General features: G+C 36.1%; 1 protein-coding gene across 4 annotated transcripts in view; it reads left to right on the forward strand.

Moving 5' to 3' along the window:
* Positions 1-20596, forward strand: part of ZNF536 (zinc finger protein 536) — a 324777-nt gene that overhangs the window by 180680 nt on the left and 123501 nt on the right. For all 4 annotated transcript variants that reach the window (XM_087971515.1, XM_087971516.1, XM_087971517.1 and 1 more), the window contains one exon: positions 5101-6663. In XM_087971515.1, coding sequence (XP_087827641.1) covers positions 5101-6663 — 1563 coding nt within the window. The remainder of the gene's footprint in view (positions 1-5100; positions 6664-20596) is intronic.

Here is a 20596-nt window from a genome sequence, read left to right on the forward strand (position 1 = left end):
TATGACGCTGACAGAAATAAACTCAACTCATGCCATCTCCTGGAAATATCTACTAACCGTATTTACAGAGGCAAGATGGATTAGAAACATAATTGAAGAAAATGGCCTCCTGCACCAGGAGCAGAAACACTTTTGTCACTGACTTTTTAAAAAAAAATATTCAAAATTGAGCTAAACCCCCCCCCCATTTCTTATCTGTCCCTCCAGATAACTTCATCCTTAATATTATACCACTCGCCTTCCCTCGATTTAATGACCTCCCCAACTTTTGTCAAAAATAATTGATTGAATTTAAATAATCTGAAAAGTTTAAAAGGTAATGTTAACAGTATATATTTCCTACCAAACACTAAGTAGGGAAATATCCATTAGTGGAATTAACTACAGTTTCTAGGTAGCTAACAGTGTGGTATATACAGTGGGGCTAATGAACGCTGCAGTGGGTGATATTTCATTATACAAATTAATGCTCACATTTTAATGGGAAAGTCACATAATGAATCTCAGCTTCACTGACAGCAATTAGAGGCACAGATTGTCCCCTTCTGGACAAGGCACTGTTTAGCAATAAGCAGCTGTGTAAAAAGTCTTCAGGTTTGCAACGTATATACATATATATGCTTTAGGGAAAATGGCTGTACAGTTTATATTAATGTACTGAAGCTTCAGAGCTAAGAAGCATCCATATTTATTTCTTCTAATATTAACTATGTAAAATATACATTGAGAGACTAAATAAATATTCGGGATAGGATTTAAATTCAATTATGTGGCTTTGCATGGAAAAAAAAATAAGAAAAGAAAGAAGATGATGAGGAAGGTTTAAATATTATCTAGCTAGTTGTGCAACAGAACAGAATGTAATAGAAATAAGAATCTTATATCCTTTTTCCCCCTCCCCTTTGTTTTTTGGTTTGCATATTTCATGGTAGCAAGGGAGTAAAAAGAGTCAAAATGCAATTGGTATTTCTGACAAACAGATGAGCTATGTGGGGAACATGTGCACGATCCAAAAATAATCCCACAGAACCTTTGATATTCCATTTGGTTTCAAAAGTGTGAAGAGAGTGATTAGAATGATAAAAGAAATTACTGAGTAGGAACAGGCAGAATAATGAAGTAATTAAACCATGCTGCAGTTCTTTTCTGAAATACCTTCTCTTGCCATTGATGAAATAGATTATCAATATCTTATTAATTGATTGAATGGCTTTTAAAAATGCACATGGTGTTCAGTATGTGTATTAGAATCTATCAAGGGACATTTACTTGTTCATTTCATTATCCAGTGATAGATTAGTAATTTTAATTCTTGTGGATAAATGATAGTCCTGGAAGTCTTAGGATACCACTTTCCAGACAGAGTTGCAGAAGACCTCTAATTAAAACTGGACAGTTAAATGGGCAGTCTGACATCTTTTCCCCTATTTTGATCAATTTCCAGCAGCCTAGAGTAGCATGGTGAATTATAAAGGATTATGGGATTTGCAGTCCAAAACATTAGGTTGTTTACCCAAACACAGACAAATCTGGGATAAATGGAAAAATGGCCTCATTCAGCGTAAGGCAGTCTTCCATAGATTAGAATGGGTCCTCCAAAATTCTTGAAATGTAATTCCCATAATTGTCCAGTTCAACTGTCTTTGAAAGTTTAGTCTCTACATTTATTTACAATACAGTACACTTCGACACCTTTTAAGACAGTCATGGAAATATAGCACTTTTATATGTATTGAATTTTTTTGGATATAAATTCTTACCAGGAATCCTGAATCTATTTTTGTCTCATGTTAATTCTGCATTCAAAAATATTTTCTATCCCTGTTCCACATTAATGCACATTTTGACTGGAGATGGTTTTGCATTTGCAGGCAGAATAATATGCCTTTAATTCAAATTTTATTCAATTAAAATTTGTCGTATACCTCGCATTTTGCTAAGGGTCTTCTATGCCTTCAAGCTAGGAAGTAGAACAAAATTCAGAAGGATGTTTTGTCTGGATGGACTAACTGTTGGCCACTGGTGTATACTTCAATGATTAGAACTTAGAAAAGCAGTACAGTGAAATAACAGAGAGAAGCAATTGAGTCACAAAAGAAAAATTCATTAATAATGGCAATGTTAAATGAGCAAACATTGGTGGGAGTTTGAAGGTTCTGTGCAGCTTCTTAGTTTTCCCAGCACTACGTTCTTCCTGCAATCTGTTGGAGCCCTTCTCCAGTTTAGCAGTAATAGCTCCGAGTTACCACTTTGGCCTTCAAGTTCTACATCCTTACTAGTTACTCCTTCAGGCCCTGGTACTTCTCTATATATATGTTGGAAGGTCCGGTTAAACCCACTCTTTGATTTTTTTTTTTAGAGAAGACTTGATACAAAATAAAATGTCAGAGGCCTTTTACTTTCTTCACAAGTAAATTGTGAAGCTCTGGAAAGGTTCAAATAGAATAGAGAATAGAATGTAATTCTTTATTGGCCAAGTGTGATTGGACACACAAGGAATTTGTCTTTGGTGCATATGCTCTCAGTGTACATAGGAAATAAAATAAAATACATTCATCAAGAATCATAAGGTACAACACTTAGTGATAATATAGGTTACTAATGAGCAATCAAATCATACTAGGAAACAAATAAAACAATATAAATTGTAACTGTACAAGCAACACGGTTATAGTCATAAGTGGGAAGAGATAGATAATAGGAAGGATGAGAAGAAGAATAGTAATACAGTCTTACTAAGTAGTTTGACAGTGTTGTGGGAATTAGCTGTTTAGCAGAGTGATGGCATTTGGGAAAAAAACTGTCCTTGTGTCTAGTTGTTCTGGTATGCAGTGCCCTATAGCATCTTTTTGAGGGTAGAAGTTGAAACAATTTATGTCCAGGATGTGAGGAGTCTGTAGATATTTTCACAGTCCTCTTTTTGACTCGTGCTGTATACCAGGTCCTCAATGGAAGGCAGGTTGGTAGCAATTATTTTTTTCTGCAGTCCTAATTATCCATTGAAGTCTGTGTCTGTCTTGTTTGGTTGCAGAGCCAAACCAGACAGTTTTAGAGGTGCAGATGACAGACTCAATAGTTCCTCTGTAGAGTTATTAAAATGTTGAACTTCCTTCTCCACATTGTCACCATTCTTTCCTGAAACTACTTAGAATGTCTTGATCTTTGTTTTTTTAAGAGATACACATTTTAAGCTGTGTCTGTTTCCAGCATGGCACCCACTAACAGCGTTGGAATGATAGCTCCCTGATTCTGCTGAAAATTGCTTTGCCACCTAGACATTCTAGGAGTTGCCCTTCCAACATTCTGGAAGGCCATAACTGAAGGAGACAAACACATTTGCACAAGTATAAAGAGCCATGGTGGTGCAGTGGTTAGGCTAACTCTGCATTCCACTGCCAGGAGTTCAATCCTGGCTGACTCAAGGGTGGCTCAGCCTTCCATCCTTCTGAGGTCAGTAAAATGATTGTGGGGACAATATGCTTACTTTGTATATTGCTTAGAGAGGACTGTAAAGCACTATGAAGTGGTATATAAGTCTAATATATACATATGTATGTATTACATGTACAACTCAATACAGGGGAGTCTTAGGTGCTCTCTAACCTTTCTTGTTTTCTTGCAGACGTTTGATTACCCTAAGTAGGTAACATCATCAGTGCTAGTAAGGACAGTAACAACTCAACATAGCTTAGTTATGTTATGTGTGTATTTATTTATTTTATTTTTTACTTGACATGGGGACAGATGAGTGAAGTAGAAAACAAAGAAACAATGTTAGGCTACACAGTTCACAGACGGCTTGTCTTAATGCTTAAGTCACTGAAGAGAAGAAAGAAATGTCCTTGTTATTAGATTGCTCAAAAAAATAATTGTTGTTATTGACAGAACACCATTAAAAGAAGCTTCTAAGACTGTCAGACTGCTGTCTGTTTCAGTGACAAGTCCAGCAGTCATGTCTTTAAAGAATAATTTGATAGCCGCTCAAGCAACATGCCTATAGATTCACATTCCTGTTTGTCTACCCTGTTTGTTTTCTTTTTGGGGGATGTGTATGAAATATATGTGCTGGAAGACCCCTACATTTCTTTGAAATCAAAATCAAAGAACCATATGGACTTTGCACTAAAATAAAATGTAAAACCACAAATATCATATGTATTTTAGAATGCAGCTTAAGCCAACCCTTTCTCTTTGAAATAGGTCTTATTATAGGTAAATTACAGATTTCACCACTATACAATAGAAGAATCATTAGTGCAAATTTAAAGCATTGCAAAAAAGAACAACAGTAGATAATATTAATTGAAGGGCAACAGAATCTATTTTGTACCTTTTCATTACTCCTTTTCTCTTTAATTTTTATCAACTACCTTTTATCTTAACTATATGTTCTTAGCCTGGTGCAGTTGCAATGCACTAAAATCGTATTAATATTTTATAGATACCATATTTATAGTTCTTTATTTGGAAACAATGCAGCAGGTCTGCAGATCCTTGAATCCTTCTGGAATGGTGCTCTCCAAATAATGATAAATTACTTGTGCAGAATGCCATTTGCTAATTATATCCATGATTTACTGCAGAGCAAGACTTAAATCATTCATTTCAGTCTTGCGTAACAGTGCCATAAAATTTTTAGGTTTAAAAATGGTTTCCATGTGTATAATTTAAACAAATTTTAGTGCTATTGTATACAGAAAAACATTGTAGTCATCCATTTGTTACATTCTCTCTCTCTCTCTCTCTCTCTCTCTCTCTCTCTCTCTCTCCCACTCACTGCCCTCTGCTTGTACTTTTAATGATCACGGTGTGGAATGGTGTTGCTTCCTTTTCATAATCCTAGCTTCTAATTCTACAGCAGCTTTAGTATATTAGGTTAAAGAAGAGATGGTTGATTGTGTGCTTATAGCATGTCAAGCTTGTAAGAAAGCTGTTTAAAAGAGGGGAGGACCTTAAAATTTTAATATAATATTAAGGAAGAAATTACCTTGGGGGTGGGGGAATGGTTCATGGTGGCCATTATTGTTGCAGAAGTGTAGAGCTCTTGTGTTTTGTTTCATTTTTTTTTCCTCCAGTAAATTTGCCTTTTGATAATTGCAGGTGAGAAGCCTTACAAGTGTCCCCACTGTGATTATGCTGGTACCCAATCTGCATCCTTGAAATACCACCTGGAACGACACCACCGGGAGCGGCAGAATGGCGCTGGGTCACTTTCTGGACAGTCTCAAAGTCAAGAGCACAAAGAGGAAACATCCAGTAAAGGGTCCCTGTTTGTGAGACCTGAAGTATTGAGAGGAGCTTTCAAGGGTCTTCCTGGCATAGATTTCCGAAGTGGGATGGGATCTCAACAGTGGTCACCAGGAATGCTTTCCCCAGGAGATCACCCAGGTCATTCAGCTGGAATCTCCTCTGAGGTTTCTTCAGATAATATGAAGGACACACCTTCCAAAGGGACACATTTTTCTGACCTGGGCCGAGCATATCATAGTATGGTTGGAAATGCAGTAAACTTCCAAGGGTCTCTTCAGGCTTTTATGGACAGCTTTGTCCTCAGTTCCTTAAAGAAAGAAAAAGAAAAGAAAGATAAAGTCCTGTCCAGTTGCCTTTCTGCAAAACTGTTGGGTTCAGAGACTAGTGAGGAAAAGGTCCCCATTAAACAGAGAAAAACAGAAAAATCACAATATGAACCTCTCGATCTCTCTGTCAGGCCAGATGCAGGCACTCTTCCAGGTTCATCCATTACTGTTCAAGACAATATTGCGTGGCATGGCTGCTTGTTTTGTTCCTTCACAACCTCTTCTATGGAACTGATGGCTCTTCATCTTCAAGCTAATCATTTAGGCAAAGCAAAACGTAAAGATGGTGCTCTAGGATCAATTAGAAATGGTAAAGACCAACCTAGGGAGGTGGTGGCTTCAACCAATAAAGCCAACCTGCTACCAACTTCTTTACAGTCCAATAAAGATTTAGCAGTTTCAAATCTGATTGCTCAAGTGGATGCTTCTGAAAGAATGACCCAAGCATCCAAGGATTCTCCTGGAGAGCAAAAGAATTCCTCGTGGCCTGGTCACGTGGACTCTACCTTTTATAATTTTGCAGCTGACTTCTATAAGCAATTTGGCGTCTACTCTGGCGTCAGTGGAGCACACAATTCTTGTACCACTGCGGACATGGACCTCAAAACCCATTCTGAAGATGACCCACTCATGATGCTTTCTGATCCCATCAATAAAAATGCTACTGATGACCTGTCCGACATTGCATCCTCTGAAGATATGGAGTCTTCCAAGGAAGAAACTATTGATGAGGATGACCTTGAACCCGAATCTGACCTTATGAACCAACCCTTGCCCAACCCAAGCAAAGATAGCAGTGACAGAGGAGACAGCCTACAAAGCTCCATAACCTCCAAAAACTCACAAGGACTCATTTCTCCTTTGCCATCTTCTGAAAAGCAATGGCACACTTTGAATCTGCTTTCCCCCCAAGAAGCCGCACAAGTAGTCATGAAACCCGAACCAACATCAACTCCACAAGTCCTGGAGAAGCAAGTAAACATGCTGTCGGTCCTAAGAGCCTACAGCTCTGATGGCTTAGCAGCCTTTAATGGACTGAGTAGTAGCACAGGAAGTAGTGGATATATCAAGAGACCTGACTTGTGTGGTAAGTTTTAGAATCCTTCTTTCAGACCATTTCAGAAAAAAAGAACCCCATACAAAATGACTAATAAAGTTTAGTTATATTTGTTAGAAAATTTGGCTTTCAAAAATGTCTAAAAATGATGGGATAAACGCCTTCTTTGTTCTAGAGCATGGACCTCTGTTGACTATAAATGGTGCTTCTGTGGAAGAGCGTGGCCTTTTAACTGGTCCAGGCCATTCAATTAAAAAAAAAATTACATTCATGTATTTTTTAATTAGATTAGCAGTTATATAAGAGGATTGTATTTATAATATGTGATTGGGACATTTGCTGCTTCAATGTTTTAGCATTCTGATTTGGTTTTATTTTTTTTATTTTTTTTAAACTGATGTGGTAACTTGCAAACTTTTCAGCATCTGAACTGAGGAAAAGACACTGGACACTTTGTTAAGCCTTAGCCAAATGTGCTTCCCCCCCCCCCCACACACAAATTTCTTTATGTTATATAAGAGTGTAACACTAAAATAATAATAATCCAGTGAGCTATCCAATATGTAGTTATATTTTTATAGGGAAATTTTGAAAGTCCTCATCAGACAGTCTTCATTCATTATTTTCAAAAATTAAACCACTTACTGTTTCAGTTTTCTTATTGGAAATAGTGTGATCATCAATTAATACAATGGATATGATAGACACATGTATTAAATTGAAAAAAAATCCAAAATCATAATTATTCTTGAGTATATTTATATAGTTACAATTTTGCAGTAAGTTATGATTTTTGGAGTCACCAAATGGCAGGATATTTTTTCCAGATTGTCTAAGTATATGGGGTTGACAAATTGTCTAGCCAGAGTGAAGTAGTTTAACATGTGACATACACACACGATTGCCCTGTAGTTTTGGCATGATGGATTTTGATTGTGGGCAGATTTGGAAGTTGTTGTGGTTAAGAGCCACCACTTGGGGACTCCAATATCCATAGATAAATTTAATACCATTTTTATTCATTACTTATTTTAGTTAAAGCTTTTTTCCCCCTTTGATCACCATATAACCCATCAGCAAGGAAATAGGCTCATAGTCCTCCTGGAACCCCTTCTGATGCAAAATGACACAAACATGGAGATCCGAGGATTCTATTAATCCATCTTTTAATATCTATTTTACACTCTTCAAGAACAGAAAGAACTGCAGAAAGTATGAGTCAACATTCCAATTGTCCCCAGTTAATGGTGATTGTCACCGCAAAACAAGTGATAATCTGATGTTCCAGCTCCACTTTGGAGATGGTTGAGGAGCATATAAATGCATTCATAGTTTTGCTAGATGGATACCACTCCTTCTATCATGAAAGGAATGCTTTGAAGACTAGCTGCACATGCCCTGAAATGCTTCAGTCAGATCCAAAATAAATTCTGACAGCACTGCACCAAGAAGAAAAAGTCTTAACAAAGCAAAAGCATATAGTCTTAAGTTCATCTAATGAGCCTCAATGAGTAAAACAAGAGCAACCAGCTTACAAATACTATGGGTTGGTGGAGAGACAACTTATGCCATTCCTCTCAAGTTTGTGATTCACAAATCCACACCCTTCAAACTGCATTCAAACTCAACAATATACCATGGTATTTGTTCCAAAAATGTGACTCCCCCATTGATTTCCTAAATTGGAAGTTATTCCATCAAGGGAGAGGTCTCCATGATAGAAAAAAATGGAATTAGAATTGAATAAATGCAGGAGAGGTTTCAAATTGGTTTCCCCTTCTTTGATTCTTTATTTTCCACTTAGAAGAATAAATAGATCAAATGAGACATCAGAACTGGTCCTTTGCTATATATCTGGCAAGCCATCTGAAGGATGTGTTCAAATTCACCCACGAGTATTATTTTTGATTTAAAAGGAGAGAGAGAGAAAAAAAAAACTGAGCTTCTGGATTCTTGACATTTAAGGCATCAGGTCATAGATATATATAGTTTCAAGAATTAGCTGAAGCTACACATTGCATAGACTGAAAGTGGGTTGTATTCTTGGAACTCGGAACCAATCATGTTTAGCATTCTAAGCCCAGAATCCGTAACTATGCAGAGCAAATAATATTTTCCAAATTCTTTTTTCTAAGGGGGAGAGGGAGGAGAAAATGCCCACTGTGGGATTTCTGACAGTTTGAAAAATATTGACAGCTGTTAATGTTATGCAAATTAAAAGCCCCACTTTCTCTCCTTTTAATAGCTATTCTGCCTCATCATTCTAAAAAAGGGGACTGCCCAAAGCAACTAAAATAGGAATGTTCCAAGTTGCTAATTTCAGGGCAAAGTTTAATCTTAGCTTCCATTTAAGTATAATATCCTTCCCCTCCTCCTCCTCCTCCTCCTCTATATATTTCTCAGCTACTCTCTGGACACGATTATTGTTCGCCCTGATCATAGAAAAGCAGATTGATGGGATTTCCTGATAGAAACCAGAAAATATTTGCTGGTTGGTGTTTTGTGATGTTCAGTGCTCCAAATACTTCCTCAAAGGACCCCTGTTAACAACAGTAATAAGGGATGAACTTTCAATGGGTATTCATTCAAAACATGTTGTTAGATTTACAGCTAAGGTATAATTTAAATGTAAACCAACCTGGGTCAAGGGGTGAGACGCAGAAGAGAGAATTACTGCTGTTTGAGTTGAATTTAGAAGGTTTGAAGAAGCCAATCTCTTGGAAGCTGCTAATAGAAGACTAATATCAGATATCACTAAACTAAGCAAATATTTTCATCCACATTCTTTTCAGCCCAATTCCATCAGCTTCTTGGCCAATGGGATGCTAATGCAATTCTTATTGCCTTCCTTTATGACTAACCTAGATCCCATTGTCTTCAAATAGAATACAAACAAAACTCAATATTACTTCACAGTTCAGTAGGGTATTCACCATGTGTTTTTCGTGGTATGTATCTGCTGCTGAGAAACATGGCATCCACAGGTTCCTACCCTGTGAAAATTCAGAGCATTCAAGGTGAAAAGGTGTTTTTCTTACCCATAATATTTATTAAGTGGAAAGGGTAGGGTATATATTGTAGAATTTTTAATAGATTTAACTTCTTCTGTAATTTTTTCCAGCCTGTTAAAAGCAGTTCCATTCTCAGTCACGTGACCAGGAAGGAAGGGCAAAGGAGTCTTAGAATAGAGCAGAAGGCAACATTGTGAGCCCTTACCCAACTGTTTCTTCAATAGGGAAGTGTTGGAGAAAATGTTTCCTGGATTTTTTTTAAATTCAGTCTTTCTTTCTTTCTTTCTTTCTTTCTTTCTTTCTTTCTTTCTTTCTTTCTTTCTTTCTTTCTTTCTTTCTTTCTTTCTTTCTTTCTTTCTTTCTTTCTACCTCTCTCCACACCAAATGTGGTCTGGTTTTGTTATGTTTCTGTAGAGTTACTCTGCTAAGGTAGTTTCTTTACTTAATTACTCAGATAGTTCCTTTACTTAATTTCTTTCTGACATACTGTTGGGTTGAAAATAAAAATAAAAAGAGTAGAGGGCAGGATTGGGACAAAAATCAAATTAATGAAATTGCTTTAACTGAATTCAATTCTGAATTTAGTTCAAATTAAATATGGTTAATATAATTAATGATTTCTCATTTGGTGATATTAAAATACAATTTGATAACAATTTTTAGTTTGGGGCTCATATCCAAAACTTTGGGATGGGGCACACAATTATTAGGAATCTCAGGTTATAAAATAGAGGTCTTATTAAATAATATCTGTTTCTGCTCATTTCTGCCTTTAGTTGGTGAACTAAAATGTTCCTAATAGTACAGATCCAGATTATGAAATTCAGTTTATATAATAGGGACATTCATTTATTTATGTTGGAATAACAACTGGGAGAATGTCTCCCATTCATTTCACCTTGTTCCCCAATTATCTTCATTGGCCCTATGATTTTAAGCACATACAATTCAATTAATGTGAATGTAATGATGGAATGATCAGTTAGAATACTATCTTTATTAATATTCTATATAGAGAAATAGGCTCATCCCTCAATCATATCCTTTTGACTCCTAACTCAGATAACAATAATAACAAGTTTCCCTGCTTTCAGCATTCAAGTTTTATCTGTAGATATTGGGAGACTATAATTATATAATGTATTTGCTGGTTCCATGGGTATTAGCAGAAAATTCAGAAGAAGTATAAGTTACTCATCCAAGCAACTTCATCAGTCAGAGCAAAATTAGTTAGAGAGTCAGAGAATGGTTGGAATGTACCAACTCTTGCCACACCAACTTCAGGGGTTTCTCCCCAAAATGGGTTTCAATATGTCAATGAAGACTCAATCATCAAGGGAATGCAATGAAACATCTCAGATGAACAAAGGTTGGTCCAGTTGCCAAGTTTCACCTTTAGACATGTTTGGCTTGGATGATTGAGTCTTCATTGACATAACTATGGGTTTGGTTCCAGTGCCGTTTGTTAAACTAACTACAGTTTAGGCCTTAGTCTTATATTACATTGTAAAAGAGCAGTTGACCCAAATTTGTACACATACTACACACATGCACACACAGTGTCTTACTTTATTTTCAGCTCAGCATCCTACATCAGGTTCATTAATGGTACAAGGAGTCTATGTTTTCATTCAGTTATGCTTCACTTACATAAATTGTTGAAGTAGCCAGTGAGTTTGGAAATCCAGTGGGACAACTTTCTGTTTGGTTTGGTTTGGTTTTACATTTCATGCAATGAACCTAAAGCAAAAGTTTATTTTGAGTTGGAGATAGATCACTGTAGGAATTCCATCTATCTTGAAAGTCACATTAACATATAATGCTTTTATTGACCCAAAGCTGGCTGTAAGGAATGCATCTTAATTGAAAGATACTTTATGATAAGCAAAATAGGGTGTGTGTGTTTATGGTGTGTGCTCTGTGTGCAAAGATATGAGAGGCAATAGATTGTGAAGCACTACATACTTCAAATTATGATGTTTAGGAGACATTACTTCTCCACTTCCCACCACTTCCACTATTTCAGTGGAACAACTTGCCTTCGGAAATTGTGGGTTCTTCATCACTGGAGAAGAGAACAGGACAGGCACTTATCTGAAATGATGTAGGATCTCATAGGGGACTGGACTAGAAGACCTCTAAGGTCCCTTCCAACTCTGTTATTCTGTTAAAAAGAGAAGTATACAAATACAAATACTATTTCATTGCTTGGCAGAGAGCTGTATTCTATATCAATTTGGGTTTTCCCCCAAGGGCTTTGGTTGTTTGAATTTTCTTTAACCACTGCTACAAATAAGGCTTCAATAAGAAAATAAAAGGTTTTGATCTTCCCTAAAGATTTTGATTTAATCCTGCAATTATAAAATTAAACCTTTCTTGGGGAACATTTTGTTGCTGTAAAATAGGCACCTTTTTATGAGAACTTAGACTGCTGTTTAATTGTTCTCTTCAAAATTATTCAGATTGGTGGATGGTGCCATTAATACTGTTTTGCCTCTATGTAGCTCCAAAATAAATTTAGGTACAGCTATATAAAGTCAAGGATTTCCCTTTGACTACACTTATTTTAGATAAACAATCAAATTCTTCCCTAACTTTTGACCTGCTGTATTTTCCAAACTTTCAGTGACAGTTGGTGCTATTTGTAAAATAACCTATAATTTTCTGAATTAGTCATTGATGCTCATTTCCAAGTATCATCATCATACTTTCTTCCATTCAATATTTCTCTAATTTTTTTGGAACCATAGTTTGATTCCTAAAAATATCTGGATCCAATTTGACTGGAACTGTGGTATCAAGATGTGACTTTCTTAATAATAGAATAGTTAAATATTCATTTTAGGACACATTTTGGTTTATATGATGACAACTTTGTGGTTTTACTATATATTATTGGTCCACTATCCCAGATAGCACTCTTATCACATCAAGCAGGTGTATTTAATAGAATATTGTGTATTTCATTCAGTATCTGCTGACTACTTATTATTTTAATTAATATTATAAATTGGCATTCAAAATTGTGTTTCCAAGGAAGGAGGGAGATGCGCCTAAACATTTTTGTCTTCATGAATCTATTTCACAGCACTTGTTGTTGACTAGCATAAACTTAATAGATCCTTTGTTTCCTTGAGAACTGCACATATTGTACCTTATAGGTTTTTCTTTTACATACATACATACATACATACATACATACATACATACATACATACATACATACAATGTAGTGCACCAAAACCTGAATACTATAGAGTCGATAGGGATACCCAATTTATTATAGATTAATGCTTTTGAGAGATTTTCCTGTTCCATCTCTGAGGTTGCTCTGCATCTGGAAATTAGCAGATAATATCACAATCTGCTTCTACTGACTAATATCCCAAACCTGATGTGCCTTTTTAGACAATTAGAGCCTACCTGATTATTTTTGTCTGTCATACTTTCCCCCCACCCCCTTCTGATTCTTTCGTTTCTTCTAAACTTTATTCCAGCATTCCACAGTTTCCAAAAGTGAACATTGTTTGCAGGGGCATGGTAAGGTATACAGATTTTCATGTTAAATTTAAGCCACAAGAAGAATTAGTAAAGGAGTAGTGAGCAAGCTTGTATTATTTCAGATCTTAGTATAACACTCTAGGGAAAGGGCATGATTCAATAAAATCCATACTCTTATTACTGAATAAGGTATCATGCTTAAACTGCCCTCCAACCAATTTATTTTAGGAATATTTTACTTGAGTTTTTTTTTAAATAACAAGCATAGATTCACACACACACACACACACACACACACACACACACACAAAAAAAAAAAAACCTCCCAAGAAAGAGATTTGTGCCTTCAGTGTGCATATCTAACAGGCAGGCACTTTTGTAATCCAAATGTCACTCTTGGTGTATAATACTGGATAAATGTCCCCCTGGAGAAAGACCCATGTGTGATCTATCACTTTCGAGTGTACACATACACACTCATGAATATATTTCCCATCTTCTAAGAGGCACCTTTATTTTTGCAGAATTATTCACCATTGGGAGAGATTTTGATGAGACCCTTGACTCTTAGCCAACTCCTTGAGGTCCTCCTTCTGACGCAAGTTTCTTTGTTCCTCATGAAGTTGCTCCTTGTATTTGTCTAGGTCAACAGAGACCAAAAGTTGGCTCCAAGTCTTGGGCCTTCAGCTGCTGTTGTAGATAATGCATTGCTATTTGCGTGGCAATATCCAACCAAACTCAAATGGCCTTCCTCCTTTTTTAATTAAGTTGAATGCCAACAGCCCAATGAAGTTTGCACTCCTGGATAAAAGGGCCAATCTGTGTCTAGCGCAGCCTTTGCCAAATGGTTCACTAGTCATTTCAGTACAAACAAATGGATGGTGTCAGTAAGTCTGCAAACACTGTTGACATTTAGCCTTGTTTATGTTACTTTCCTTTTTGCTGCACATTTTTGGCTCGAAAAGCTACTGTCAGAATCAACAGTGACTTCCTAGCAGAGAAGCCAAGCTTTCGTCCGGGGACGCTTCTAATATTGGGGAGGTTTGACTTCACCATTCTTTAACATTAAATACATTTTTGGCTATCTCAAGTTAGAATGCAATGAGTCTGACTTCAAACAATGCAATGACTTCAAACAAGACAAATATCAAAGTTGCAATGTTTGGCTATGGTCAAAAGCTTCCCTGCTTTTTCCAGTTCAGAACTGGGATGTTCACTGGAAAATCCAGCAAATGTTTTTTGTCCCAGTTTACAGAGACAGATATGCATCTTTCATACAAAATAAGGAACATTTTCATTACTCTGTAGTTATTTAGAATGAGAATAAGGGACAAGAAGTTAGAATCAGGTTCCATCTCATCATAGTGTAAGTCTAGGAGCTCATTTGTTGAAGCCATTTGAAATGCAGAAAAAGGAACAATTACATAAAAAGAGAATCCAATCTTGTAGTAAATGATGGTGGTTTGATCAAAACAATTTCTGTACTTTCTGAGCACTCATTCATTGGCAGTCCTTGTGCCTTCCACTTTCAAGCACATTCAAACTGTAGTCACTTCTAGATAGAAGTGTAACAACCCCATTGCATCCGGTTCTATGCACGAACAGCTACTAGTATTCCTTTATATGCCACTCAATTTTAAGACCATGCTCCAACACAGAGGTAGATAAGAATATAATGCAGTAGGTGTAATCTGATTTCTTGGGGAATTATTATGACCAAAATATTCAATATTTTAAGACTACGAACTCAAGCATCTATGTGTAATTCAAATTGCAGCTATGAGATAATGAAACTGAAGATTTTTTAAAAAGTTAAATTTCAGACAATTCAGCAACAATAATTTGTTTTTAGCATTCTGGATTATTCCGCTATAGTCTTTCAAAGCAGGATCAAGGCCAGTTCTTCAAAATATGGGACACATATCTCCAATCCAGGAGAGTCCAATCGTGGCAACCTTAAGACTTGTGGACTTCAACCATTCTGGGAGTTGAAGTCCACAAGTCTTAAAAGTTGCCAAGGTTGGATACCCCTGGTCTAATCGAAGTGTACCAAAAACTGAGAAACATTGGACCTTGATCTAATTCATTGTTCTTTTAGTTGCAATACAATTATAAGTATTTACAGTACTGTATTCAAACCATAGTTTTGTATAACTTAAATTGTTTTCATGCTAAACCACAAATAGCATAAAATGTAGGCTCTAATCTATCAGAAATCTATTCATGTGTATTTCTTATTGAAATCAGTAGGATATTCAGATGTGTGGAGTGAGACTGGAACAGCAGTTATTCAACATTATAAAACAGTCACATGTCATTGTTTTGATCTGAATTTTTATGTCAGATCCCAATAACTTTTTTTTATAAAAAAAATAAGAACAGCTATTTTGGATTTCCTTTTATTCTTGTAAAAATGTGTAATCTTGTTGCATTTCTGAATTGCTGCTTTTTTTCACCCCTTCTTGTTCCTAAATTATCATGTCACTTGGCACAAGTGTAATTATACCTGTTGCTCTGTTAACTCTTTAAATCAAAGAGGAATTTCTATATATTTGTCAGTAGGAATTATAATGTGTGTTCACTATAACATGTAATTGCAGCAATACGAAATGAAAGGGTTTGTATATGTTCTGTAATGTAGGCATATGAGTTTAGAAGTATGGATTTCCATACAAGTGAAAAGTTTCCTTCCTTTTTAAAAGGTTATTTATTGTCATTTCTACTTCAGTTTGAACTAGTTTCAAATTTTGTAATACTTTAGGAGGGGAAAATGATTGTAGTTATCTTTTTTCATATTCTTTTGAGAAATGCTTCCAGTTTAATATGTTGAGTACTGGATTATTTTTTCTTTCTTTCTTCAAGAAATGACAGTGAAATTCAATGAATAACACACTGACAACCACAGTTTAAAAACCTGTGATTGAAGTGAAATGTGTAAACTTCTGCTGGGTTATCATGTGCTTTGAAATAGAGTATTGTTGGAAGTAATTAGAAAATATATTAAGGTTTCTTGGTAATGAAGGCATGTAAGTTTTAATAATTGTTGCTTTCTGAATAAGTGTCACACTTTATCTTTAAATGTATATGGAGTTCCAAGTTAGGTCATTTCTGAATGGAATGTAAAACAATACTAAAAACAATGCTTCAATAATTTATCTTGGTGTTGCTAATAAAATTAAAAAGCTGTTAAACATTAGTATAGTTTGGACTCATTTTGTTAATTCACTCGACAGCTGAACTGCCAAAAAACTGAAAGACAAAATCCGGCTTGAAGTGCTTATTTCTTTCTTTTCTTTTTCTTTTTTTTAAACATAAAACTGAGCAAAGCAACTGGTTGGTTTCCCCCAACTACCTTGTGTAAAAATTGCAAGCCACCCTTTCCTTTCTTTCTTTTCCTTCACTTTCCTTTCCTTTTTTTTTCCTTTTTCCTTTCCACTTTTTCCTATCTCCTTTCTCTTTTCTCCTTCCCCTTCTTCCCCACAACTTAATAGCTTAATAATTGATGAAAGAAACCCATGTTTAAGTGGGTCTGAGAAAATGCCTTGAAGATGAACTCTACTTTCATGGCAGGACACCAAGCATAACTGATCAGGACTTAAAGAGTGCTGAAGATTCACGTGATGCCAGATAAAGAGGGAAGAGGCAGATCAATTCTCCTTTTTTCTCACCTATCTCTTTCCAGGTTTATCCCACTCTGTTTTCTGTTGGGTAACATATTTGCATTTTTTTTTCCTGGCTGTAGCAGGAGGTACAGTCCAGGCAGAAAGAAGGCAGACGTCTACTGCTGATTCCCCATTTCCAATTCATAGGAAATTTTAAGGGCACAATATCAAATGTTCAGGTTTAAACTTGGCAAAGGTAGAAAAAACATAATGGTGACAGAGATATGAACCATACTGGGCTACCCATCATGACTGTTCTGTTGGTACTGACAGGAACTCCTGTAGCTTGCCAGAAGAATTTAACCTATACCTCTTATCAGCCTGAGAACTTTTTCAGTGGCTTATCTCCTAATTATACATTTCTGTTCTCTTCCTCCTCCCCTTCAATCTCCTACTTAATGCTGTCAGTTTTGAATAACATATTGGTAGGTTAATTTTTTAATACCATCCAAACGCCATGAGTCAGGACCTGACATTTAAGTGTTCTGTGTCATACTGAGAAAAATCTGTAGTTCAACAGTTGAACAATTATATTATTTTGGAATGCTTGGAAATATAATACAGCATTTGTGAGATAACTAACATTTATCCAGACTCAGTGTGAGATTGTTCTCTTTCTCTGTGTGTGTGTCTCTCTCTCTCCTTCTTTTTCTCTTTTCTCTCTCTCCTTCTTCTCTCTCTCTCTTTCTCTGTCTCTCTGTCTCTCTGTCAGTCTCTGTCTCTCTCCTGTGTGTGTGTGTGTCTGTGTGTCTGTGTGTCTCTGTCTCTCTCTCTGTGTGTGTGTGTGTGTATCTCTGTGTGTGTGTCTGTCTGTCTGTCTGTCTGTGTCTCTCTCTCACACTCTCTCTCTCTCACACACACAGAGCACTTCCCCAGGATAGCAAACCTTTTACACGAAAACATCCAACGCTGAAAAAAAAAAGTCAGAGGGTTGAAGTTGTAAATAATATCTTCACTTCTCAGTCAAAGACTCTGTATTTTATTGGTTGTAAGAATGACAAGATTATATCCCAGCTGCACAATGGAATATTTGTGTATTGGAGTTATACTTAATCACATCTGATGCTATAACAATGCAGCTGAAATCAGAACACTGGGTCATGAGAGCTATGTTACCATTGTAAAAGGATCTGATTTTGCTTTTGAAACTAACCCAGAACCTTTTTCTGTGGGTTTTTTTCTTTCCAGTTACATATCAGCTATAAGTGATCCTCATATAGATTTGGCGACATTTTGTTTAGAGATTATTTCCTTAACAGATTTTTTTTTAAACAGCAAAGAATAGAGCACTTCTCAGGCTTTGTTGATAAGTATTGCTTTGACAAATGGAAGTCATTGATTTTTCAACTTAACAGCTTGCAGTGCTTTTGAATGTACATTCTAAATTACTTCTTAAAGTAAAGATAACCGATTCATGATGGAAATAAAAAACCCAAATACCTTTCTAAAGACCTTCACTTATATCAACCCCCCGCCAAGAAAAATACCCCAAACAACCCATAAATAAAAAAACTCTAATTCTTTCCAATTGAGGAGTTCAAAGAAGTTCATAAACATGTTCACTCTTTTATGACACTCTAGTTCACCGGAAGAAGGATTTTATCCAACTGTTGCTTTTGTATGATAATTTACGTAATCCGAAACATTGGATTGTTTGCAGTAGAATGTCAATACAATGAGCTATTAGAACTGTGTAATAAGTTTGCAAATTTATGATGGTTTGGTCTTTCGTTTCTTGAAGAACATCTTCCCTTGCCAGGAAATTGCTTTTAGAATTAGGAGGCTGAGTATTTAGATGTAGGGGTGGAAGATCTTTTACACACACAAGGCAGAGGACAGATGAAATATTTCTCACCTAGCTGCATATGGAGGTCCATTCATTTAGTCCAGAGGATTATAATACAGTTCCCTTGCCCTAGACATTTCCATAAAGGGTGAGGTGGGGGGAAAATCCAACATACTGCAGGATTAGCTCAGATAATCAGAATTTTGAATGCCAAAATGGAGCAGAAATAAGTAGTGTTTGATAACTATAGAACCCTTTGAAAACAAGAAACACTTAGCAAATTCATTGTGAAATAAATCATAAAGCTAAAAAATCCAAATTCTCAATACTAACTAGGAACTCAAATTAATTAAGGTACACTGGAATTTTGAATCATTTTATTCTTCTCGTATTTTGGCCAGGGTTGAATATGTTCGGGTGAAATCCATTCAGGCCAGAAGCAATTTTTAGGAACCTCAACAAACATTACTTCAAAATAGTTGCTTAAGATTGCAGCCTTAATTTAATTCCATTATTCCCATGGGAATTTCTTTTCCATATGTGTTTTCAATCTAATATTTTAATCAGGCGGGGTTACAGATGGATTTATTTTTGGAACAATGTGATATAGTATCTCCCTTCACAAGGTTTTCTGTTAAACAAAATTCTTTTTTTTTTTTCCAGGAGTAGGATATTTCAAATACACAGAGAAATTCTTCCGGCCAGTTTGAATTTTAAGGCATTTCAGAAAAATACAGACTAATCAGAACACTTGTAGCACTCCAAATACATGCACTACTTTGACCAGAAGTCACTGGGTTGCCCACTAATGACTCATAAGCACAAGACCTCTGCTACAGCCACTGACCTTTAATTCAGCAAAGTTGCAAACTTTAAATCATTCACAGGTCTCTGCAAAAACTGAAAAATTAGGAGGGAGAAAAGGGAAATTGATCAATTGCTTTGGTCAAGTGCCTTTACCCTACTTTTTCTGTGCAAGATTAATGGACTTCACATCCATGCATGGTTAACCCTTTGTGCAAGAATACAACTTTCTTTCTGATGGAAGCTGACTTGTTGCAAAAATATAAGGTTCTGCATTCCATTCTTAGTTTCTTCAACTTTGGAACCCTTCTGCATTTTAAGAACAGAGTGCACTCTTTTGTATCCTTAAAGGTAATGGTTTTACCTATCGAATCATGTCCAATTCTAGGGAGTGGTGCTCACCTCCATTTCTTAACTGAAGAACCTAGCATTAGCCTAAGATCCTCCATGGTCATGTGGCCAGCATGACTATATTTTCCAAGGTGCTCAGAATACTGTTACCTTCCTGTCGAAGTGGTTCCTATTTATCTACTTGCATTGGTATGCTTTCAAACTGCTCGGTGGACAAGAGCTGGGCAAGAATGGGAGCTCACACTGTTGCACAACACTCAGATCTCCAAGCCAGGCTGTCAGCTTTCCAGCTGACAAGCTCAGCATCTTTAATCACTGAGCCATCGTGCCCACTTTCTCCCTTCTTAGCTGTATGATTATCCCATTAATCACTATTTGAAAGGATGTTTTTCCCCCTCTTTAACAGAATAAAGAGTTGGATTTCTCAACAACGGATAATGCAGTTAGTTATCCATATATTCTTGGTGAATTTATGATAAGTTAACTTGAAGTCCATCCCCTTCTATTTCGTTTATGCTGTATTATCTCATATATATAAACAAAAAAGATATTTCAAGAAGGACAATTTTAGGCATATGTGGACAACATAATAATCTCCAAAATGTGGAATCACATCCAAGGCAGCAATTAATAAGAGCAAAAATAAAATATTCCATCAACACATCCATATGAGTTACACGGCATTTAAAGACCGAGTATTATTTAATTCTATTTCTACAACTGTACACATAAGGGAGAAGGTAGGATACAAATATCCTAGATTTTAATTAATTAATTAATGCATTCCTCAGACCAAATATGTTAGGATACCCTGGATCATTTTGCTTTTCTCGAAGAAGGCAAAACTA

This window comes from Notechis scutatus, chromosome 9 (genome assembly GCF_049901735.1).
Source record: "Notechis scutatus isolate UNSWTSFEM ecotype Mainland chromosome 9, rNotScu1.2, whole genome shotgun sequence".
Lineage (NCBI taxonomy): Eukaryota > Metazoa > Chordata > Lepidosauria > Squamata > Elapidae > Notechis > Notechis scutatus.